The 25,233-nt window shown below is 38.8% G+C and overlaps 1 protein-coding gene across 2 annotated transcripts in view; it reads left to right on the forward strand.

Annotated features, from left to right (window-relative positions):
• MMP2 (matrix metallopeptidase 2) overlaps positions 1-24,439 on the forward strand; it is a 35,895-nt gene extending 11,456 nt beyond the window's left edge. The window contains exons 6-13 of one of the 2 annotated variants that reach the window (XM_050904331.1): positions 4,954-5,127; positions 7,151-7,324; positions 8,480-8,635; positions 10,430-10,583; positions 16,407-16,543; positions 18,351-18,510; positions 21,979-22,088; positions 23,423-24,439. In XM_050904331.1, the coding sequence (XP_050760288.1) occupies positions 4,954-5,127; positions 7,151-7,324; positions 8,480-8,635; positions 10,430-10,583; positions 16,407-16,543; positions 18,351-18,510; positions 21,979-22,088; positions 23,423-23,526 (1,169 nt within the window). In that variant the 3' untranslated portion in view covers positions 23,527-24,439. The remainder of the gene's footprint in view (positions 1-4,953; positions 5,128-7,150; positions 7,325-8,479; positions 8,636-10,429; positions 10,584-16,406; positions 16,544-18,350; positions 18,511-21,978; positions 22,089-23,422) is intronic. The other variant, XM_050904332.1, reaches the window with a different exon arrangement.
• Positions 24,440-25,233: the final 794 nt, after the last annotated feature.

The following is a 25,233-nucleotide window of genomic DNA, read 5'->3' on the forward strand; positions in this document are numbered from 1 at the left end:
TGTACTTAATTTCTAACTTTTTGGAATGTGAACAGAATCCTCTGTTTCACAAGCAATTCATTTGATATTTGGAAACACTCATTTACAGATTAGACAATGTATATAATGCTTTCATGTAGCCATAATTTTTAAAAATATACACAACATTATAATTACCTTTCAAATGAAATTATGACAATACGTTTCCTGTTAAACATTGGGAACATATTCATGTGCTTGAAAATCTTGATGAGTCTACTGGATATAAGATTTTGGACAATTTATTATTATATGAGTGTTAATTTGATCTCCTGTATATCACACAGCAGGAAACCTTTAGAGAAGCAATTAAGTATAATTGGCTGTAGCCTACTGTGCTAGTTTACCAGCAGCGAGAAGAGTAGAGAAGGTAAGGGACTTTTAGCCACTTGTTCCATCTCCTGTTTGCCAGCGCCAGTGCTGGCACCTATATTCACAGACATTCCCAGTACTGCAGTTTCCCACATTCACTTTTTTCCCTTTGTACATAACCAATTGCTATAGGCTTTTGGCAGCAGGGACCGTTTCACCACTCTTGTTACCTTACATCCTGAGCAATGGATACACAGGGTCACTAAAGATCCTGCCTGCTACTGCTGTGTCATAACAAATAATAAGAGAGTTATGAAAGAGAACGAAACAGCAAACAATGGAGCTTTTGTTGGATTCATGCTAATCCTGCTTGGAACAATAGTACTAAACTTACTTATAATGTTATGGCTACATGCAGTCAGTACAAGGAAAGAGAATGCAGATTGCTGAAAGAAAATTAGTGATGCTTAAGATGCAAAGCTAACAAAACAAGACATGTTCAGGGTTTTGTGAGACCCAGAATGCACAAGCACAGCCTGACATGTCCCAGGCAAGCTTCAACGAGTACTGTAAAAACACAGGTATGTGTATTAATATGTATGTGTCAGTTAAGTATGCATAATTTTTCAAAAGATCACAGATACGTGTATGTAGAGAAAGCTCAGATACCCGGTCTTCAAAACTTTCCTAGTATCCTATTGTAGCCTAACACTAAGTGGATTCCTGCTTGTCAAATTTTGGGGATTTCTCAAGTTCATTTGCAAGACCATACAGTTTTCGATATAAGATTACAAATTTTCTGCATCAGAATGGTTGTGGTTTGCAAAGATAATCTGTTGCAGAACATATGAGTCTTCTGTTCTAGCCCTAATGTGATAATCGCCCGTTATAGATCACATCTAGAGCTGGGATCTACCATGGTGACAGCTATTTATACAACTACAGGGGATGAACAAGCAGGAGTGTGAACTTTTAACAGACTTTGGTTAATCAAAAAAAAAGTTATTGTTAGTTACATGACTTTCAGGACTAGCTTCTTTAGCCTAACATTTACTTTAGATTTTATGCGTGCACACGCACATACCCGCACAATCATTTTTTCCTAAAACTTTGCCATCTCCTTCATTCCCCACCTTTCCCCAAATCTCCTCTCCCTCAGGTTAATCCTTGCAGCTGGAAAAGAGCAAAATTGGGCTTATTTCTTTGAAGTACTCCAAATGCTCAGATATAGTCGGAACGAAGCCCAGATTATAGGTAGCTGGACAAACCGAGATCCACATACCCTGACTGATACTTTTGTAAAATCCCAAAGTCATACAAGACCGAAAATATAAGCAGTGAAGCACTCTCAGGGAGAGTTGGTTCTGGAAGTTGATGTTCCTGGAAATGCTTGTGTCATGGTTTCTGAAGTGGAACAGAAGGGTTTCAGCCTTTTGTTTCTGATGTAATTGTTTTGCAAGATCCTTGAACAGTTATGTACAGATGTTTCTTATTAAATTCAGAGCAGCATTGTTCACTCATTATTCCAAGACACCATTTGCTAAACCCCGGCTAATAAATTTAGATAGGGGAGGATTTACCTCATAGAGTCTGTGTTGGGGGCAACATTCCTAGTTGTCAATGTTTGTTTCTCTCCCACTTAATTCACTGAAGTTAGTTTCAATTCTTGTTCTAGAGCCACGCTGCATATTTGGAAACATTTTTAAAGCTATGGTACTGCACCAGGCTTTTCTAAAGTTAATCCCAGATCTGTACCCTAATTTTGTAGACTGATTCAACTATCATTTGTCAAAGCAGAATAAGGGAAAGCAGAAAGTTACGTACCTACTACACAAATCTTACGTGAGTGTGCTGAACCTCTCCTTTGCCATATGGGATCAAGGGATCTTGAATCTCTCTCTTTACCAAACTCCACTGACACTACAGGGAGTTTAGGCTCCTCACTTTGGTCCTCCGATACCTAACGTTACTGAGATCTGTACTCTGCCTGTACCTCCCTCACAGTGGTCACAGTTCTTGCAGGCTGCTGCTCGACTGCTCTCCCAGGCAGAACCCTCATGAAGCTGAAGCTACCTCCACCTTGGATCTGTGCCACAGGGATTTTAGCAGCCTTCCAGCCTGAGCTTTCCTTACATCACAACTGGCTGATTTTTCTGGGGAGAGCTAACAGTGCAGTGCAGCTCACAGATCAGTAATGTCCAGTCTGAATCTGCTCTCACATCAGCCTATCTTCAATGACTTTTAAATTGCTGAGCTTACCATGATGCAGAATGAGAGTCAGACCCTTCAAGATCCCCTTACAAGTAAACAAAGCTTTTGTTTTGTTTTGGGGGAAACTGACCTAGTCTCTGTCTTTAACTTTCATTTACATTAAAGCAAAGAATTTTCTAGTTAAGGCGGGGGGGGGGGGGCAGATTTGAAAACTTAAAAAAACGTTGTTGTTACCATCACATGATGTTACCTCAAGCAAAATGAAAAACTGCATTTTGACTGTGACTCAGAAAGACTCCACGCAAAGCAGTAAGAGATTGACTTTCCATAAGGTTTTTGCAACTTAGCCACATTTAAACCAATAAAAAAAAAGGCTATTAAAATACAGAGTTTGCAAGATCTAGAGCTGGAAGCAGCTCATGTGGTAAATGAGTCATCTAAACAACTCAGTTTAATTTTGCCTTCCAATTCTATCATTTCTTTATAAAAAAAATAAAGTCTTTCTCCAATCATGATTGCCACAGTCCTAGTTAATGCACATTTCCTAACTTATTACAGCATCTGAGACAAATACAAACATTTGGAGCTTGCTCTTTTGGGGAGGCACAGTGTGTGTTGCAGTTATCTTTTGCCTAGAGATAGGACCTCTGTGTGGCTGCTTCCATGTCCAGGATGCAGAAGGATACAGAGGAGAGCTTGGCCAGATCACAACGCACATGTGAGCCAGGCCTACAAAGCTCCAAGTCCTCTCCTTAGTGGGACTGGAACTTACTTCAGTAACTTACTGGTTCATGCCCCTGATACTGTGGCCAATTACTGATTTAAGTGGAAAAGGCAAAATGAATCATCTGTGTCACAATACCCCATCGTTAGAACCCTTCCCAGTCACCCTTCAGCCAGAAAAGGTCTTGGTTTTTTATTTATTACTACTCTAAAAAGTGAAGCACGCTCACAAACAATGTCTCTTCCCATCGATGTATCAGACAAAGCAAAGGCAAAACCCCTCAAATCCTACGCAAAGACACTGAGGCTATAATGGCTTTTTAGTCATCAAAAATGACAACAGCAAAGTCAGAAATAACCTGCCAAGCCTTCCCATACACACGTTTGGGTTTCAGCTGTAGCTTTAAACTAGGGGAAGGAGAGGGAGAAAGGTATCCCCTTGGGCCCCTTAAAACCCAAATCATGCATACTTTACACTGGGAATTCAAACCGATGTGTCTCATTCTGAGGTGCTGTTCTTAAATCTCAAGGGGAATTAGCGCATGGCTGCATGAAGGATTTTTTGTCTCTGTTCAGTGCAAGGCCTGGCCCAGTTTGTTGCCCTCACGGTTTCCTCTCACCAGCACATGGCACTCACAGACACTGTCCTGCCATTGAGGATTCCCACAGATAGAGCAGCCAAGAGAAGACACAGACAGGTTCACAAGATGTCAGATGCTCCAAGCCACCTGCATTTTCATGTAATTCAATTTGGACATATAGTTTTTAAATATCAGCATGAGAGATTTTATCTCTCTTCCTCTAGATACTTCAGAAAGTTTACTAAAATCCTAAAACAGATCCCAGAACTCTTGACTCAGTTTAATCTGTACTCTTTCATCCACGAGAGACATTTCTGGTTCTCAGGGTTGAGCCATGGGGCCTTGTTTGTGTATGTGGACAGACAATAAACAACCTCTAGAAGACCAATACACTACCTTCAGGAACATTAACAAAACTAAAGACAGGAGAAGCCTCCAGTGTTCAGCTTTGTTGGAGGAGTCATATTTGTCCTCTCTTGCCTATCTATTGATAAGCCCAGCTGTGAGGATTCTCAGACATGAGAAGCAAAGCCTAGAGGAAAAGTCTACAGGTTATTATCTGACTTTAACTCTACTGTATGTCAGCATCTTAAAGAAACTGAAAATGTACACAGATGGCTGTTAGGAAAAACCGATCTGGCTTGTCTGTGGCTCTGTACAAAGCTTGCCATTCTAGCTAACATTTTTGATGCAAGGTAAATGAATCAGCAGAGCACTAAGGATCATGAGTGACTTTCTCAGAATCCTCTTTCTAAATGTTGTTTCAAGAAGGGGTATTAATTTTGTGTTATGAGGCAGGCTATAAAGGATATACATAATTCAAACCACATTCAAACAGCTTGGTAGAATTTTCTTCATTCCCAGTTCATTTATAAAGATCAATCAGTCACTCTTTTCTATATACTTGTGAGATTGTAACACCTCTTGTCTATCTTGCCAAAGCATTTCATTGTTGATGTAAAATACAGGTTCTAAGTGTGAAGTGCACCACGCACGACAGCTGTCTAATCTCTGTCAGGACCTTCGCACATTACCATTGGCACATTGTGATTCCCTGTTGATACTGAGCATCGCGTATTGACATTTTTCTCTTGCATTCTCCATACAGCACTTTTTACAATGGGCGGCAATGGTGACGGGCAGCCATGCAAATTTCCCTTCAAATTTCAAGGCCAATCCTATGACCAGTGCACAACAGAAGGCAGGACAGATGGATACCGATGGTGTGGAACCACTGAAGACTACGATAGAGATAAGAAATATGGATTCTGCCCAGAGACTGGTACGAGGAATGTTGCTTGCATAACACAGTCTAATTTGTCATTGTTTTAAGTAACAAAAGTCTCCTTTTTTTACACCTTCACCAGAGCACAGAGAGGTTGATGAGTAAGGCACAATTTCAGCACAGGTGGCCAAGGAAGTAACTAGAACAGGAGCGATCTATGTAAACGACATGGTACGCCACAGCACACCAAGTTTATCAGGGATACACAAACGTCATTGAACCATAGGACTAAATGTCTACCACTGCAGGATAATTACGAGTAGATTACAATTTGTTAATGGCCCTGGAAGAGAAGTCTCATGTGATGGAAGAAAGCATGAATAATATTTTAGCTTAATACTTATCATTTACACATGAAAAAAGAAATCCTGTTTAGTATGTTAAGCTTGAGTTAATAGATCTTTTCAGCAATTCAAAAGAACTAAGTGAAATGGTTTAGCCAGGAAAATAGATTTCTGCTTTCTTCACAATTTTTTATACTTTTGAAGTTGAGTTTTATTACATAAAGGAACAAAAATTAATTTATAGCCTTGTATAGCTTGGCAGGTGTTCAATTTTAGGATACAAACTAAAGCCATAAGTATTTAGACTGTGTAAGTTAGCTATGGCAGTTCTGAAATCTCAGGTTTTTAACAGAGCCAAGGGGAAGCTACAATCACCCTGTAGCACCCTGAAGCTACATTCAAACCTACATGCTTCCTGTTTTTTGAGTCTTTTGAAAATGGCCTAACCATTTGCAATAGGGATTTGATGTACTGGTATTTGGCTTCCTGTTACTTTTGATAACGACGTGTAACCCTTCAATTTTACCTTACAGATGTTTAAAAAAAAAAAAAAACAAAACACAAAAAACTTGCTACACAGTTAGGAAGAGAAAAATCTAAAGGATAGTTCAACAAACAAAAGAACCAATATATCTAGAATCAATATATCCAAAGTCCTAGGTAACACAGTCTCTATCACTGGAACCAAGAAATACCCTTAGTTTAAGCTTTTTTTCAGCATAAAAGGATATTGCTTGAGGTAGCTGTGATTTCTTCTTTTTTTTTAATTTCTGGCTTATTAATTAAGAATAACAAATGAGAAATAAATAATAATAAATAATTAGGGACACAACCAGCTTTGCCTCTATGTTGCTCTCCTGTACCTTCCCAGAAGACAGACCATAATTTGAAAGGAACTGTAATTGCCAGGTAGCAGTGTAAATGAATCTAAATGAGTTTTATATTCTTTTCATATTCTGTTTATGATACCTACTTTAAACTGTAATTTTAAATTTAGTTACACCCTCTTCCCTCTAGAAAATACTTGCACATGCATATACAAATGTTATTTCTTATATCTTACCGCCATATACTACATAGATGAGAACACACTTAGGGAAAAAATGTACAAGTTATTGGAAAAATACTGGTTAAAAAAAAAAGTCATCCATGTTTGATAACTTTTTCTTTAGAAAATGTTTAAAAGCATATGCTTTTAAACTGTGCCCTCCTGTCAGCATAAAACAATTCCTCAATTTATTTGATATGACCCCTCTTCTGGACCTTTTGGGTTTTGTCTTCAAAGCTTATACTTCAGTGGGACACCTACTAACCAGGTGGATACTCAATAGCTCTTTAACCTTTCTGACACTAAACCTACCTTATTTGAGACACACTTTAAAACATCACCAGGAAAGACCATCAAAAGATACTTGCTACACAATCGCCTTCCACAAAACACTTTTAACTGCTGCTTTCTCAGAGCTGCGAACATGAGTTCGCGGCTCATTCTTATTCCCACCAAAACTATTGGCAAGTTCATTGCACTGGCAATGCCTAGACTTTTTCCTCTTTTTTCTGTGTCAGACAATTTTCTTTTCAAATATTACTTTTAATCTTACTCCTCATGTTCTTAAGAGGATTGCAGATTTTCTGCTTGCTTTCTGTTTTTAACGTATAGTGTAGCAGAAGATGCATCAGCTTAATCTCACAAAAGGGATTCCCTTCTCACTGTGTTTTTCTGTCATTTTCCACAGCCATGTCAACAGTTGGTGGAAATTCAGAGGGAGCCCCTTGTGTATTCCCCTTCATCTTCCTTGGGAATAAATACGAGTCCTGTACGAGTGCAGGTCGCAATGATGGCAAGATGTGGTGTGCTTGTACCAGTAGCTATGACGACGACCGCAAGTGGGGCTTTTGTCCAGATCAAGGTAACACAGTTTGTCAGAGCAATACAATGGTAACAGCATATTGACCACACCAATTACATCACACTTACAATTATTTCATTCTCATACTTATCACTCCTGCCTTGTTACAGTACTTCTCCCCAGCCCAAAATCTGAGCCAAACCCCTACGTTTAAATGTGAGACTATTGTTAGAGAGTCAGTCCCAGAGCTCATCTGTCTGAAACATTCAGATTTTCTAAAATTATAAAGATGAAGTATCTTTCCAAAATATAAAACCCCAAAACATTTAATAAATAAATAAATGTTTTTCTCATCACCAGTTTTTCCTTCCAAGGCTAAAAGCCACAAGTACTATAGTATTTCACTAGTATGTAATAATTATACTCTGATATTGGCCAAATTAGGAACAAAGGCTAAATGTAAAAAATTAATACATTTGTGACTGATATTGCCAAAGATTAAAAACGTGTTTAAAAAATGAGAGAGACAGTATAAAGTCTGTATGGTGAATACCAGTATTTAAAATTATTTTGGTTAATCTCTGTCCTTGTTTGTAACATGGGTAAAATTAAATACAGCAAAAGGTTTTTTACACATTTACAAACAAATGCTAGATTCAGATTTTTCTTTTAGGAGGAAAATAACTGCCAAATTTCAGAGACTGTTTGGGCGTAATTCATAAAATGTCATCCTATGATAAAAGATTTTTTTTAACTTAACAATATTTGGTACAACAGTACTGATTCAGGCTCTGTTCACAGACACACAGATATACAGACCTGTTTATCACTTGCATGCCATTTCATGATTAAAAGTAAGATTTGAGGTCTAGATTGCAAGTTTAATTCTTCTGTGCTTAAAAAAAATGTCTGATTTTATTTGCTACACTTCCTTTTTTCACAGAAGTATTAAGACTGTGGTCAAATTCACTTCCATGTGAGACAGCAGCAAACATCAGCTACAGAAGAGGTTTTAGAATCTCTCTAGTGAAATATCATTTCTGGCAATATGTATGACATTCACCACTGGAGGCTGTAAATACTAATTATGATATTTATTATGGGGAGATTTTTGATGGGTGGCAAGGAAAATAAAATTATAAGACTATGAATAACCTGCGTGGTACACTTCTATTTAGATGCAAGCAGCTAATACTATCTTGCTGTGTTGTTTAGGATACAGTCTCTTCTTGGTCGCTGCTCATGAATTTGGCCATGCTATGGGATTAGAGCACTCTGAGGATCCAGGAGCTCTTATGGCCCCTATCTACACCTACACCAAGAACTTTCGACTTTCTCAGGATGACATTAAAGGGATCCAGGAGCTATATGGTAAAGTCCTCCCTTGTCAGAACTCATCAGAAAAGCATGCAGCACAGGTTGAAATTTGGGACTCAGAACTTGCAGTAAATTACGTACTGCACAATACCACCAATGCCAGAAACATCCTCTGTTCCTTTCTCCCTGCTTTCTTCATGTTATTACCAGGGCTCCTACTTCAATCAAATATCACAATTTAAGGACGAGGGGTTACTAAATTTACTGAACTAACAGGAGCCCCAAAATTCCCCATAACCAAACCTTCAGATGAAAATTTCTAATGCTTTTACTGGGACAATGAAATGCCATGCTTTTCTCTAGCTTGAAATACCTGATGTGGGTGTGTTTGGGTGTTATTGTCTACTACACTCTGAGCTTCCCAGATTGCAACTCCCTGTAAGAGGGGAAGGACGTTGTTTCCTGTCCCAGCTTAGAAACAGTTCACATTGCCTTCCCGCAACAATTCAAGCTGTACTGCCACAATAACATTTGCAGAGAGTGTGTGGGAGCTGATACTTTGACGTAAATGTATTTTGCAAGCTCCTGGATAAAAAGCGGATTTAAGTATGTTTATGTTGGTACATCTTTAAAATTTATTATTTTGTGCACACATACTCTTAGTAAAATGCATAAGTATTATTTTGATTAAAGTTCCTTCCATGTATATATTTTCTACCTTGTAGAGGCACAAGTATTCTACAGTCAATTAAGCAGTCGAAGAAAATCTATACCATTTCTCTTTCTGTGCTTTTCACTTTTCTACTGAGGTATCTTCCCAATTGTGACTATATTCTACATTATTCAACACCTTAAAAATGATAATAAGACTATACCAAAATAATTACCACATGAGACATCTTTTTATCAAAAATCTGATTTGAATCTTCATTTTTTTCCTTGTTCTTAGCTGCTTTAATTAAGACTGGCAATTGAGACATGGGCAAGGTTAAGTGAATTTTCTAAGCTCACATGGCGTATCTTTGATAGAGTTCAGAATTCAACCCAGATCTCCCAAGGCACACTTCAAAACCTGAGACAAAACTATCTTTCTTGCTTCTTTATAACTGATATAACCTTTTACAAACTGCTTTCTATATAAAACAAGTATTCAAAAAAACCTTTGTTTTCTTCCGATATTATTATCACAAATCAGCTACACTCCACTTTGTTTCATACAGTAAATCAACCTGATATCTAAGAAAAAAGGCAAATGCCTCATAAGGCAATACAGCAGCAGCCAAATAATAAAACAAAATAAAATAAACCAGATGGTAAAGTGCATGTTCTGAAAAGCACATTTTGATTATTGATGAGGGCAGAAAGATCATACAAATGGCTCAAAATGTGTCTTGCAAAATATTGGCACTTCTAGAAGGAAGAGAAATTCATTTTGATGTCTCCCTCAGTGGAGTTGCAGATAATTCTGAATAGAAGGACTTTGAAATGCATTTCTCTTCTTTTTAGAAGCCAGTGAAATAAAAATTGTGATGTTAACATTTGAACCCAGTATAGTCACTTCTGAATATCTTTCAAGTTAAACAGGCAGCTCGACATGGAAAGACACTCACACAGGCACAGTGTCTTGAATGAGACCACACAGCAGATTAAGGCAAGACTGGAAGCTGAGGCCTTCTCAGCTGTACTCGACCACCCTTCTTCTGAAAAGATTTTATTATAAGTTTTCTCTCCTTCAAGCACTGCCTCCAAATTATTCACCTTCTAGAAATCGTGGTAGCTCATGTTCTCTATGTAACCTATGCCGCACTGTATTTCAGTGTAACAGAGTATCTCTGTTCACCATTACAGAAGTATCGACCGATGTCGAACCTGGACCAGGGCCAGGACCGGGGCCAGGCCCACGTCCAACTCTTGGACCTGTCACTCCAGAGCTCTGCAAGCACGACATTGTATTTGATGGAGTCGCACAAATTAGAGGAGAAACGTTTTTCTTCAAAGATAGGTAAGTGAGATAAATTGCTTACCAATGGAGCCTCAAGTGTAGGAATCTGTCAGACCTATTCATCAAAATCTAGAAATTCATTATCAGGCACAATCTCTGCCCTTTCTTTTGTGTGTTCAGAGACAGCAAAGTGTCCTAATCAACCCTAAGGGAAAGAGATGGCAAATTCTGGGTTTATGGTTAAATAATACGGCCTTCTTTGCCACAGGGTACACTGCTGGCTCGTGGTCAAGCTAGTTTCCACCAGGACCCCTAGGTCCTTTTTCACAAAGCTGCTTTCCAGCCTGTTGGCCCCTAGTATGTACTGGTGTTTGGGGTTGTTCCTCCCCAGGTGCAGGCCCTTGAATTGGCCTTTGCTGAACTGCATGAGGTTCCTGTCATCCTATTTCTCTAGGGGTCAAGGTCCCTCTGGATGGCAGCACAACCCTCTGGTGTATCAGCCACTCCTCCCAGTTCTGGGTCATCAGCAAACTTGCTGAGGGTGCACTCTGCCCCATCATCCAGATCATTACTGAAGACGTTAAAAAGTCTTCTACCCAGTACTGACGCCTGGGATACACCACTAGTTACTGGCCTCCAGCTAGACTTCATACCACTGACCACACCCTCTAAGCCCAGCCAGTCAGCCAATTTTCAGTCCACCTCACTGTCCGCTTACCTCACTCATACTTCAACAGCATCTCTATGAGAATCTTATTGGAAATAGGGTCAAAAACCTTTCTGACCTGCTCTCCCCTCATCTACCAAGCCAGTCATTTCATCACAGAGGTTATCAGGTTGGTCAAGCATGACTTCCCATTTGAGAATCCATGCTGACTACTCCCAACCACCTTCATGTCCAAAAGATTGCCTGCAATTAGAGATAGGTGAGATGATTATGCCATAAATTCACTTTTTCTTAGAGCTACTCTCAAACTTCTTTAAGAGTCTGGGATTTTCAACTTCAGTCATTATTTTAGGCAGTTTTGTGGTGGTTTTTAATTTCTGGTTTCTGCCCTACGCTGGGATTGTGCATGCCAAGATGCTATGACAACGACTGGGCTGGTGGTAGTTCTAGCTAAAATCAGGACAACGAAATGCCACAAACCTCACAAAAAAGCCTGTTCTCATATTTTCTGCCCAATTTTACAGATCAGACAGCAAAAATTAACCCTGGTGTCAGCCCTGCTGGCTTCTGTGAAGTCACAGGAGCGTTGCTCAAAAGGGTGAAGTAGCGGGGAGACACATGCAAACGTCTAAATGCTTATACAAACCAGATATGACCCTCAAAATCTGTAGACATTTACCCATCTGTAATGTTAATCACAAAATTAGCAATAGGAAGAGATGCATTAGCCAGTCTATTGCCTGCCAAAGTAGGATTCATTCCCTATAAAATATTTCCGGATGCCTTTTGTAGCAAAAACCTACAAGGGTTGTAATTCAGCAACGGAAATCCCATCACTTTCAGTGGAGCAGAGCTCTGGAGGCACTATCCTTCCTGATTTCATTTCATATAGTCTGCACTCTGGGGGAAAGCTTCAAATCTGACTGCGGGAAAATTTCCAATCTCAACTTCTAAAAACACTCCTCCAAAATAGTAGTTCACCCAAAGCTAGTGGCAATAATCTCAAATGCCTCTTCCACCATGGAGACACTGTTTTAGCAAATCTTCAGTTTTAGCATAACTTTCATTATGATAGTGGTCTAAAAGGTCCAGACTGGTCTGAAGAGGATCTGTTTCTTTCCCATGTTCATAAAGATACAATCATGGAAATCTGTGAGCAAAGTCTTGTCCCCGAGGGGTTTAATCCAGGTTGAATCCAAGATCATTAAATAACAGTATTATGTGACCCATAGCTGCTGTAATAACACATCAAGGACACTGGTGATTGGGATAGGCTCCATGTGTGCAAGGCCTCCAAGGCAGAAGACACAAAAGGCATTTCTGACGCAAGAGCAGGGACATTCCTGATAAAATGAGGTGGCTGCACAGCTGCAGCTCCCACTGCCTTTGCCAGGGCCTGTATTACCCAGCTGCTCAGCAATGAAGAGCATCTCCTAAGGAGTACAGGACTTGGCAGCACCATGGTGAGAGACACTAAAGCTCCTTTTTCCCTGCCATAAATCAATGCTTGATTTGAAATCATTTATCCTCAGTTACCCTGAACATTCTCCCAAAGCCATTGGAGACCTGGGCCCACGCACATTCACTTCGCGTGCCTAAATCAAACACTGTCTCCTATCATATAGAAACCTACACAAGCATCTGAAGCTGACGGAAGTATTACGACTCACCTCTTCATTGCTCCTTGCCAGATGTCAGCTGAAATTTTAAAGGAAGCAGGAACCAACAAACAAGGTCCCCCTCACAAAACAGCAATTTAATAGTTATTTGTATCTCCTGGTGGTGTAAGGTCCAGCCATCTCCTCCAGATTTAAATTTTCAGCTAGAAGATATGAAGGATTTATTGCTATGCTGCACGGTTTAACTCTACTCACCAGCTTTTCATACCAAAAAATCATGGTCAATTGGGTAATTTTACAGGCTATGGTATACAGTAATTCCTTCAGTGCATTTCCTTCTAGTTCCCATCTATGTGATACCCAGAATAATGGTGCTTTCGGTTTGAAGTCTGACTTAATCTTTATCACAGGCTTTGTGTTTTAGCAATGCAGAAATGGGATTTAAAACTTCTAGTTATAAGAACATAATATCCCCCATTTCTATTACAGCTGCTAGGGGCAAGAAGGGTTCATTCAGCATGTCTGTGGGGACACGTGTGATACCTTTTGTACTATTCCTCTTGGCCCTGTCAGTGTCAGGCTAAGATTCCTTGCAATCCAGTGATCCCTAATGGCAAGAAACAGCCCTTTCTTCACCACAAAATGGCCCCACAGTACCAACAGATCAGCCTCACAGAAAGCCAGCACCAGACGTTTCCACCAACCTGCACAGAACTGGCCCCACCACCCTGGCCTAACAAGTTTGCCAAAACCAGTGCCCACGTTTGCTAGCGTAGTCATCGGAGAGCTAAAGTATTCACCTCAGCTCAGTGCCTTCAGAAGGAAAAACATTCTCACAGCAGTAAAAAACCTTTCAAGTTCCACAGTATTCACAGCATACTGATCCTCTTTTGCTCACTTGTGGGCCTTGGTTTTCAGCCAGATCTCCACCTCGCTTCTGCTTTTGTAAACTGGTAGTCACTCAAGCCTTAATTCAACAAGGAACAATTTAAAATCTATTCCTAAATCAGCAAAGCGATTCAGTATTCTATATAATCCCAACAAAATAGAAGTATTTCGCATTCAGATACAGTCGGTCAAAGAACTATGCAAATACCAAAGCAAACTGTTCAAACTGACTCATGCTTTATCTAATTTGCAGCAAAAGCAGACAATTGTTGAATTGTTTTGCTCTGGAATGGCTTTGCCTGTCAGTCTTGCAGCTTTCCAAACATCAGGCAAGCAGCATTATGACTCACTTTTGGAATTCAAAAAACAAATGTCTATCATGTGTCGTGTGACTTTTATGATTCATGAAAATGACCATAGCATCCAACTGTCATATTACACAGGCAAAAGAAGTAAATAGCAAAAAGGAGGTCAGATCAGAGTAATTCTTTCAAAAAAGTATTTTTCTCTCCCCCCTCAAATCAAGGAAATAAAAGGGAATTACTGGAGGTGCTGTTGGCCATAGAGAACAGTTGAGCTTCTCCACTGGGCACAGAATCCTCCAAGCAACCAGAGTGCCCAAGTACAGCACTTACACAGATGTTTTTGTTCTGAAAGTGAACAAAAATTCAAACTTCTGAAGTTTACCAAGACATTAAAACAGACCCACTGATTTGGTCCCTTTACATAATTGCATGTAATAAGAATAATAATAGTAATAATGGCAAATCTTGATTATGTTAAAATATAATGTAAAATACTTACTGTAACAAAGTATTAAATCTCTCTATAAACATAATATTAAAATTTAACCTGAATGAGTTAAAACCTTTTAACATGTTCAAAGTGAAACAAGAAAGCCAAATAATCAATTTCACCATTTCCTCAATAAGATGAGTAGAAATAAAAATACCTCCTACCCGATTCAAAAACAAAAGAAAATTCAGCTTTGACAAAGTTTCCCTTTCCACGAGAAAACCTCACCATTTTAACAAGTCCCTTGAAATGTGTGCTTTAATAGAAACCCGGTGTTCAAGTCTCCGTTGGCTCTGGAAAGTTTGGAATTCATGCAAATAGTAATTATTAGTGCTGACTCAGCCATAAATCAGGTCCAAATTTGATTGAGAATTCTGTAACTTGGGTTTTTAAAGCAGCTACTTTTATGAATGCAGTGTTAGAAAAATTTGTTATATGGATTTCCATGTCATATCATATTGGATCTGCTTTTCTGTCTAAAAAGAGATGCATGGAACAAATGTTATTACCTTTTACAGCATTTCATATGCGTTTAAACAGTGTCAAGAGCAAGAGTAATTAGCTAAATACCTTATTCCTTGCCTCTTTTTTAAAATGAAAATTATGATGAGTTAGGCTCAGAGATATTTTGGTACATGTTAAAAATACATACGTGTATGCAAAATGAGAGTAAGTTAATATATTATCATCTTAATTATTAGTACCATATGTCAGGTTAAATTAATACGTATTTTTAATTAAGAGACAAAAAAACAATGCACTTGCCAGTTGAACTCTTCCTCATATCAAACGCTATAGATTATCATAATTCAGTATGCAGCAATTAATCATACTTGCAAATGCATTTCAAAATGTTTTATTTGTCCTAGCTAGCTCTGTTCGCAGTCAAACTTCTGTTGACAAAAATACAGCAATTTATTAAATGAATTTAGGACTGCTCCTCCAAGTTTTAGGCAAAACCAAAATTCAGTTTCAGATCCTGGGTTTATCAAAGGTATAATTATTCTAGGTAGGAATGGGTACTGACTATTTATACTCTGAAAAAAATAAGATGCCTTGAGCTTCAGCAACATAATAATGGTAAAAGCCGTTTGACCTGAGAATTTAATAGCTATAGCTTGGTGCAAGAGCGATTCCACCAGCCTGCTGATTTTTTGTTTTATGACCATGGCAAAACTTTTGTTCTGTTGGGGAAAAAAGTTGTTCGTTCTATGGGGGAGGAAATAGTAGTGCCATTTTTAATACCAAAAGCCCTCAGCACAAAGCTCTGCCATTTAAAGATAATTACAGCTTTTTAAAGCTTAAATCAAATGATGATCCTACTTATACATAAAATAGCCAATAAATTACCCTTTGCATTTCTCTAATGAACATTTTTAGTGATAGCAGTTTCTTTTACAGCCAAGCTCACTTCCAAGCAGTTTGATATACTATTATTAAATTTGAACTTTCAGTCACTACAATAATAATTGCAAGAGCAATTCACGGAATACAAATCTCTGCTTTTGTCAAAAGCTAATCCATCTGCTCCATACACAACAGCAGGAGAGCTCTAATAGTTTAAATGCTTTGTAAATAAGTTTATTTGTATACTCAAAGCACAGAACACATTTTGCCTTGATGCAAAAAGCAACAAGAACTCCAAAGCAATCAGTGCAATCAGTGCAAGCAATTCCACCTGCAGTCCAGCATGCAGCTCATTGTGCAACTGTTTTAGCAACATGCTTCTAAATGAATGATTTGGTTTTTCAGTTACTGTGGGAAAACAGCTACAAGCGTGTGTTGCTGCTAATGTGTGTGTGCGTGCATGTGTGTATATGCACACTTATGTGGCCTTTGCCAGAAATTATGAGAAACAGATGTGCTGGTGAATTAGTTCATTGTAAATCTCATACAATTTTCTGTTCTGCTCAGATTTATGTGGAGGACTGTAAATCCCCGAGGAAAACCCACAGGTCCTCTTCTTGTTGCTACATTCTGGCCTGATCTGCCAGAGAAAATTGATGCTGTCTACGAGGCCCCTCAGGACGAGAAGGCTGTATTTTTTTCAGGTATTGGTTTTAAGTTTTAAAATGTAAGTAGCCATTTGCATAAATGTTGCATTCGAGCTCCGTTTCCTCTGAGTTGTAACTAGGCCAGCGAATGGCCTGCCTAAGAGTCAGTATAGCCAGCAGGTATGGGTGACAGATCTCAAACATCCCATGCTGAGGATTTTAGGACAAAGGTTGGTTCTGAAAGACTCTGAACAGCATTCAGCCTCCATTACTACAAAGGGGAGCTATAAGCACCTAGAAAGATACATTCAACAATAAGCAAGACTAAACAACAGTCATTATTTAAAACAAAAAGCAACAACAACAGCAGGAGCTCCATTTCATCAGCCACTGCTCTGTTTTTCTTCTGTTTCCTCTCATTTTAAGCTATTGTCTCTGTGCATGATGCTTGAGAAGATCAGATCTTTTTTCCCCCCATGCCTTTTGCTGTCTCCTCCTCTTTTGCCAAAGACTGACTTCCACTCTGGCTTCCAAGTATCTGCCTTGGTGGCTCATCAGGCAGAGGATACAGGCAGCCGTGCTAGCTGCCTCCATGGGAGAGGAGGATAACAGGAAGCACTATTCTGTCCATCGTAAGTCACACATATGGTTCAGCTGTACTGGCCAAATTAGTGGAGCTGGGAGGCTGTTTTCAACATGAAAAACTGAGCCAGCAAAAACTGGGCTCCAGTATCTACTAAAAACATGACTAAACATCTCCAATCATGTAAAAACCATATGGCAGATAGATGCTGCTGTATATTTTCTGTACAGGAGGGAAAAAAGTAATGATGATCTATTCCACATGCCTCAAAGGCCATTTGCTTTAGTTTACGGGGCGGGGGGGGAGCTTAAAAAAAGTTTTATTTCAGGCAAGCCAAAACACTTTAAATATTGCATATACTATATATAACTCTATTACATCTAAACCTCTCTCCCTCTCTTTATAAATTCCAGGAAAATGTAACTAACCCGCTTTTAAAAAAAAAAAAAAAGAACTATCAAACAAACAAAGATTGGTTTGAAAGTTAGGTGTAACCCAACTATCTTAAAATACTTACTACTGAGACCCACCCTTTGCTCCTGAATGGTGACATAGTAACTTCTCAGGAACTCAAATGCTACTTGTTACACTTTTCTCATATTAACACTTTACTTACTTACTTTCCCACTAGCACAGAATCGAAGAAATGTCCTTTCATGAATGAATCTTTCCGTGGCTTTCAGCGAATCCAGTGAGGGTATTTACTAAGTAAATTATAATTCCATGTAAAGAACACAGAATACTAGTACATCTTCCACTAGTACATATTTGAAGAGACATTAGAAAATGTAGTATGACAAAAGACAACAGAAACAGGCACTCTGGGCAAAAACTTCCTGTTAACCACTCAGTAAAATCACTCAACAAAACAAATGGAGGGTGAACATGAGCTTCTGCATTTGACCTTCAGGTGCCCATGCCTGGTTTCAGACCATCTTCATCATACAAAAAATTACCAATATTAACTATTTGTTTTAACATAACCCCAACTGTACTAAGACAGTGCCTGCCTCAAAGATGAGACAGCTAAGAAGGAAGGAAGCAAGAGCACGCTGAGGTGATGTCTTTTGCTGAGAGGCAAGCAACACTTAAGAGGCAAAAGCAGAAATTGCAATCACAGAACACCTGCACTCTAGTGTTTCACAGATGGTAAAATACTAGAAAGACTAGTAGTACAGCTGGCGCAATAAAAAGTTGCATAACAAAGCATAAAAGAAGAAATACTCCTCTGTATCTGATTAGTAAACAGTGTTTGTTTGCTTTGTTTTCTCCCCTACTTAGGAAATGAGTACTGGGTTTATTCAGCCAGTAACTTGGATAGGGGCTATCCAAAGAAACTCACCAACCTGGGACTACCCCCTGACGTGCAACGTGTTGATGCAGCTTTTAACTGGGGCAGAAACAAGAGGACATACATTTTTGCTGGAGACAGATACTGGAAGTAAGATGCATTGAAGTGGTGTTGGTATGCTGTTAGCCAAGCTGCGTCTCTAGGGCTGAACGCACACTGAGGTTCAGGAGGCAGGAACCAAACACAGGGAGTTCATCCTTTGAGAATACAAAATGAGGGCTGCCAGGACAGCGCTGACAGCAGTGACGAGCTAGGATGCTGAACCAGGGAGTACGGCTAGGAAAGCGCTTCAGTACAGCAGTAGGAAACTAGCATGTATTTGAGAAAACAGCTTGCAATGGAAGAGGATATATGGGAGTCTCTGTCAGGCTGCTCACCACTAACAATCCATCCCTCAACCCCTATGTACCAGCAACTGCCCCATGCCAGTCTCAGGCTCTTAAGAGGGGCAAGCTGTCCCTACCGTCAGCTCACGACTGCTGGGAGAAAACTCTGAAAGGAATTCCTTAAAAAATGGGCTGATCTCCAATCACTTGAAGCCAGAGACTGACCAGATTGCCTTTGAAATTCTTTCACTAAGCCATCAGGTTTGGAGGCACTGGATGTAAAAGAAACAGCAGTGTGACTAGCAAAGCACGCTGGGGATGACTGTAAATCCTTTCAGCAGCTGATGTACCAGTCACTAACACATTTGCTCTACTAATAGAGTTGGCACTGAGGAGATCTGAACAAACCACAAGAAGTGTATCTGCTAATACTTTGGGAAAAATCTTAGCTTCAATTCATTTTGACAGTCTCTACAATCCTTTTCATGTTTCCAGTACATGCTCAGAGAAGTTTTTGTTGCAAAGAACACCACAAATGTGGTATTCCACAAATGCGTGTAACTGTATTTGCACTAAGGTTCCTGTTTGAAGGACTGTATGAGAAGCAAAATATGCTGCAACATAAGCAACCAAGCTCAGGTGACCTGTTACCATGCTCTATCCAGGGAAGCTCTTGGACTCTTAGCTTAGGAAGGAATGTCCTTAAAATGCCTCAAGGCTATTACTGTGGTAGAAATAAATATCGTACATTACACCTGATGAAGAGTCTACTAATTGTATTTAACGGAATTTCATTATCATAACTGGCAGGAAGATCTGGCACAAAAGATCATCTTAAAAAGTAGAAGCAGTTCAGTGCTTTGAGGAACTTTGTGAGCTACTCTGTGCTGCCTATCAGAATGGCATGAGAACAAAACAGACACTAACTCCTGCTTTCGTCATCAGAGGTCTCTTCCAGGAACATGACTTTACTTCAGGAATGCAGACATTACACAACAGGCTGAAAGCTGAACCATTCATTAACTGACAATGTACAGGAAAGTTAAGCATGGGAAACACCCACCAGAAATCTAAAAGATTCTCCAAGCTATAAGGGTTCCTTCTGAGAGATGCTCTATATAAAATATCAAAGGAGGTCTCAGGATAATTGAGTCCATTTTATGTGAACATTAATTTCATGTTATGATCAAAATGGATGAGTGTCTTTATTATATCCTAATGGCTGTGGATTCCTGTAAGTAAATAAAATACCCTTTCACAATTGCCACTTGATCATAACTTTCAATTACTTTGAGGACAGTACTCTTCTCCATTATCAAAAAAAAAAAAAAAAAGAGCTTAAAAGCTAAAGAATGTTATTCATTTTTTAATGTCATGTTGTAGAAACCATCTTCAACATTTGCAAGTAGCTCTAATACAGCCATTTGCAACACTTTGGATTCCTACCAAAGCCTACAGACTATGAGTTAGCAAAGCTGCTGGTCTCCTCTGTACCAACTATTGTTTTGATTAACTGTACTCCAGGGCCTCCAAGTAATTCATCACTCTAATCACAGACAGTATTTCTATCAAAGTGCCTTATCAATTGCAGTCACTGCAGAATGCATAATTTATTGTTAAGGAATCAAAATAAGCTTAAGTGATTTCTATCTGTGTAAAGAAGAAAGCAAGCAGTTGACAAATATTTCAGAAAAAAATGCATCTCTCTAACACAGACACTATAACCCTTAAGTATGTGGCTATTTTATACAAGCACGCTGCCACATGGAATCAAAATAGTTACATACCATAGTCCTTCCTGTGCCATTATCACACTTACTTTAAATGGATTTTTTGGAAGCCTTCTCCTCTCCCTCCTTCCAGCCCCAAGCTATTTTAGTGTTACTATAACAAGATTAAGCAAAGTGAAGTTTTTTGAGGGAGAGGAAGAGGAGCTGGCTCAGATTCCACAGCTGAAGTTTTAAAGCTACCCAGCAAGGTACTAGATTTTCTTTAAATATCCAAGGAAAAAATAGTAAGTAATTTAAATTAATCATTTAAATTGATTTTGACCAACCTACTGCTCATTTGTACTGGCGTAACTTTGGATATAATCCAAGTAGTTCCATACAGCAATAAGGGAAAGGTAACCCGAGATACATACAGATATGGATAAATAGAAATCAAGAACATAAATGCTTCCCTCCCTCCAGTACTAATCAAAGACAACCTCTGTGAAGTCTACTGCTCCTGAAGAGGTGGTGCTAGGGTGACTGGAAGCCTAATTCAAACTATATCCCATATCACTGCTCCTCAGGACATCTCTATTCCTCCTGCTCAGCACTGACTCCCATCTATGAATCAGAAAAATGGGGAAACCAGGCCGCAGTCTTGCTCCTTCCATCTTCACTCTCAAGGACCTTGCATCCCTGGGACATTTATTGCCTATATACAGAAAGGGAGATCCTGGATTACTTGTTTGTGGGAGCGTAAAACTGGCTTTGCACAAATCTATCTTTGCATTCTACAGTGGAAAGCATGCAGAGTAAATGAAACAACTCATCATCTGCAGATGTGGATACAGACAGATCCACTCACTTCTGAAGGATACTGCAAACTAGATCCGACTTCCATGGAGTTAGGTGGATTTACATCAGCTGAGTTTTTCCTCTTTAAAGCATAGATTGGGAAAGGCATTGTGGTTTTGCAACACTTTGAAGTGTTGCAAAGAAAAGCACATATTTTTAACTTGGCATTTATCCGTTGATCATCACTGAGAGAGAGTGAAAATAATAGGGGCTTTTAATGAAATGTTAGGGAAAGTAATTAGTAATTTAATAGCAATCCATCAATTACATGGACTACAAGCATATTTCAAATACAATTTTTAAAAGATAGCCATTTCACATTAAAATCTGCTATCTTCAGATGTCGGCTGCTGCCTGAAAAAATTTACCTTTCCTAGGATTATGTTTGCAATTTTAAAGCTACATTTCTGAAAAGGGTTTTGCTTAGAAAGTGTATTTTCAATTCAGCAAGGACTGCATTTCGAAAAGGAACGATGTAAAATTTCACAGGGTTTTAAAGGAGCTGGGAATAATTATAATGAAATAGAAACAATGTTACAATCTCAGTTGTTATATTTCTGTTTGATTGTTTTATATAGTCACATTTGCTGAGGACTCCCTGAAGAATTATGTTAAATTTTAAGATTAAATACAGATTTGTAATGCAGGGATATAATTTTCTTCAGGTACAATGAAGAAAAGAAGAAAATGGAGCTTGCATCCCCTAAATTCATTGCTGACTCTTGGAATGGCGTTCCAGATAACCTCGATGCTGTCCTGGGTCTTGGTGACAGCGGTAAGCTGTAATTCTGATTTAAGTCACTAACAAGCTCTCTTATGTGTCTGCTGTGAAACTTATTGGAGACTTCAATTTCTTGTGGTCCATGAGTAGGAGCCAAATTGAGCCAAATTCCCATTCAGCTTTGCAAACTACTGGTTCAAACAAACTTTTTTTGTCTTTTTGTTTTCCCATTAAATATCAGTTGATAAATACCCTGCTAATCACAGTTTAAACTTTTTAAAATGAAACATTTAGGGAATACTACCTCTCCTGAATATTTTTATCCAAGCAAATAATAATAAGTTATGCTAATTTCCCTTTTCATGAAGGTCAATTAATTCCAATCTGCTATTACTCTTTATCATTTACTTTGATGCTGAACACTTTGCAAAGCTTAAGAACGCAAGAAACAGCTTTTATTAGTATCTTTCCGCTTTTCTTCCTTGCTTTTTTCTTTTTTTTTTAAAAAGGCTATATACTGTTTTGTTTAAGTGTCTTGAAGCATCTTATTGCTTTCCATCGCTATGTTGTACAGGTCTAGAAACCTGCTATACAAATGTCAGACAGGACATGGAGAAAAGTAATCTGTGATGCAGTCACTTTTATGTCAAGATGTCCCTGAGGCTCAGATCTGGGTTCATGTTGGTTTTCCAATTTGGGCACAGGGCAAATTAGCTCTGTGGAGAATTCTCTTTCTAGTGTAGTTGAGACAGAGACTAAAGCGACTCCTGCCACCCAATGCCTGATGCACAGGATGTCCTAACTCCAGAAGGCACAACCGGGCCAGTTCCTATGGCTTGGAAATTTCCCAACTTCTTGACAGCTCCATAGGTTCCTCAGTACCAGCATGCAGCCACAGCACCATTTCAGCATCATCCTGCTCTAGCACAGCCAGAACTCGAGTATGATAATCTCCTTGATCACAGGCACATGAGTGTATTTTGCTTGTTTTTATAACCTCCTATCAACTGCAGCTGAGAGTCTGGCCCATGGTTTGAAGTGGCCTCATATTTTGCAGAGATATGCATAAATATCTGGAAGCAGCGCTGATATCACATGAGTCTCCACTCGATTGCATTTTCAACATGTATTTTGCCAGCTAACATTTCTTCCCAGAAAATTCTGGCTCACTAAATAGTAACCTGACTTCAGGCTCCATTTAACAAGACCTCTGTTCTCCAGGATGGGAATTTTTATGTATTTTTAAAATAAATCTTTTTTATTGTGTATAAATACTTTGGGAAATAAGTCTTCCAGTTCATTAAGCTTCATGAAATCAGACAAAAAAGCTTTGATCAAGAATTATGTGCTCCATAATCTGAGTATGCTTTTTTTATTTACCTTCACAGGATACACTTACTTTTTCAAAGATCAGTACTATCTACAAATGGAAGACAAGAGTTTGAAGATTGTTAAAATTGGCAAGATAAATTCTGACTGGTTGGGTTGCTGAACTGTATGAGATATTAATAACCAAATATTTACTTTTTTGTTATATGCCTTATCTGTAATTAGAAATAGATCTGAATGCTAATTACTGGACCAGTCTGGTACTGGCACCAAAACATTAAGTACCAGTACTGTACACATCAGATAATTTAAGAGTGTTTGCCTCCTCAGTATACAAAAGATGTTTACGTATATATTCTGGTACAATTTTTCAGTTTTCATGCTAGTCATAGTAATGCTAGTAACAGAACATCCATCATTCTTTATTACCTTGGTGCTTAAACAAAGCATTGAAACCATTGGAGACTGGATCACGCCCCAGTGTTATACACATCCCAAATAGGCTCAAATGAGATGTACCAGCAGTGCACTTTGATTTTTATTTTTTTTAAATACAACTCTCTTATGAATAGATGGTTTGTCTTGATGTTTTTCACCCCCTTGCGAGTTTGATCATTACTTCCATTTATTTACATAATAATACAGAAAGACTGTCAAAGGCACAGGTTGCCTCAGGATTTGATTTGTGTTGATGCATGATGGAATCATGGCAAGAAACTGTATTGAAGTATTGTTTTAAAGTACTTTTTATTTTAATACCTTAGTTAAATTTAGCAATTTGCTTCATGCACTTTGTTACTACTATATAACTTGTTTATATGGACGGAATGACTCAGATTTTTGAAGTCAATGCGTTATACATAAAAGTCAAGTATTATTGTTTAACTTGTTTTATTTTTCTGTTCTTTATAATATTGGGGTTTTGTTTGGTTAGGTTTTTTGCTTATGCATTGGGCAACAGAAAAATGTTCTTTCCACAATCTGATGGAATGTTTCTCATTAAAAAAATAAAACAGAGAAGAATGTCCCACACATGGACTGCCAACAATACAAATAAAATCAAATTACACTGTCAACACTTCTCATGGCCAGGCTTCCTTGTATCATTTGAAATTAGAAATTCAGTAGCATGTTACAGTGAAATACCTGTCAAAGGAAAGACAATATTACCTCAGTATATAACTGCATACTGGATTTATTTAGAAACCTAGGTTATTTTCTCTGTTAGTTCTAAGATGTAACCGCAGCAATTTACATTAAAGGGATGATGTGGTCCCATGCCTCCGCGAAGCCCACTGCCTTCTCAGAACAGTTTACATGCCTGTATTATCCACGCTCTTTCTGCTTATCAGCAGGCTACCTCACCACAACCCAGCCAGGAAGAGTCAGCATAGACACAGTGGTATACTTATCCTATAGGGAATGTAAGCTTGAGAAACAAAGTAAAACCTTACTCCTGCCCACGAGATCAGACACCATTTGGTCAAGGATCTTATCCAGCTCCGTGCACATGAAACGCTTTGTGAGACTCTATGGACTGCATCATGCAAGTGGTCAACCCAGATCCTTCTCAACACATCTCTCACACTGAGTCCATGATTCATAGAACTGGCTAGTAACTAACTAATACCTGAGCCAATGATCAATCGGTTTCTTCTCATGCCCTCTACAACTTCATGTTTATGCTCAGTGCTCTCCTGTTCTAAGCAGAGTTTTTTTACTATGGTATCCTGAAAAGATACCGCTTCTAAAGTGGCTGCATTTGCCAAATCATCTTTCCATTGCACACTATCCAGATATAACTCCCACTTTGGGAAGCTGTTGATTACTACAGACAATTCTCACCTGCATGAACCAGTACTATTTTCAC

This window comes from Gymnogyps californianus, chromosome 12, assembly GCF_018139145.2.
Source record: "Gymnogyps californianus isolate 813 chromosome 12, ASM1813914v2, whole genome shotgun sequence".
Taxonomy (NCBI): Eukaryota; Metazoa; Chordata; class Aves; order Accipitriformes; family Cathartidae; genus Gymnogyps; species Gymnogyps californianus.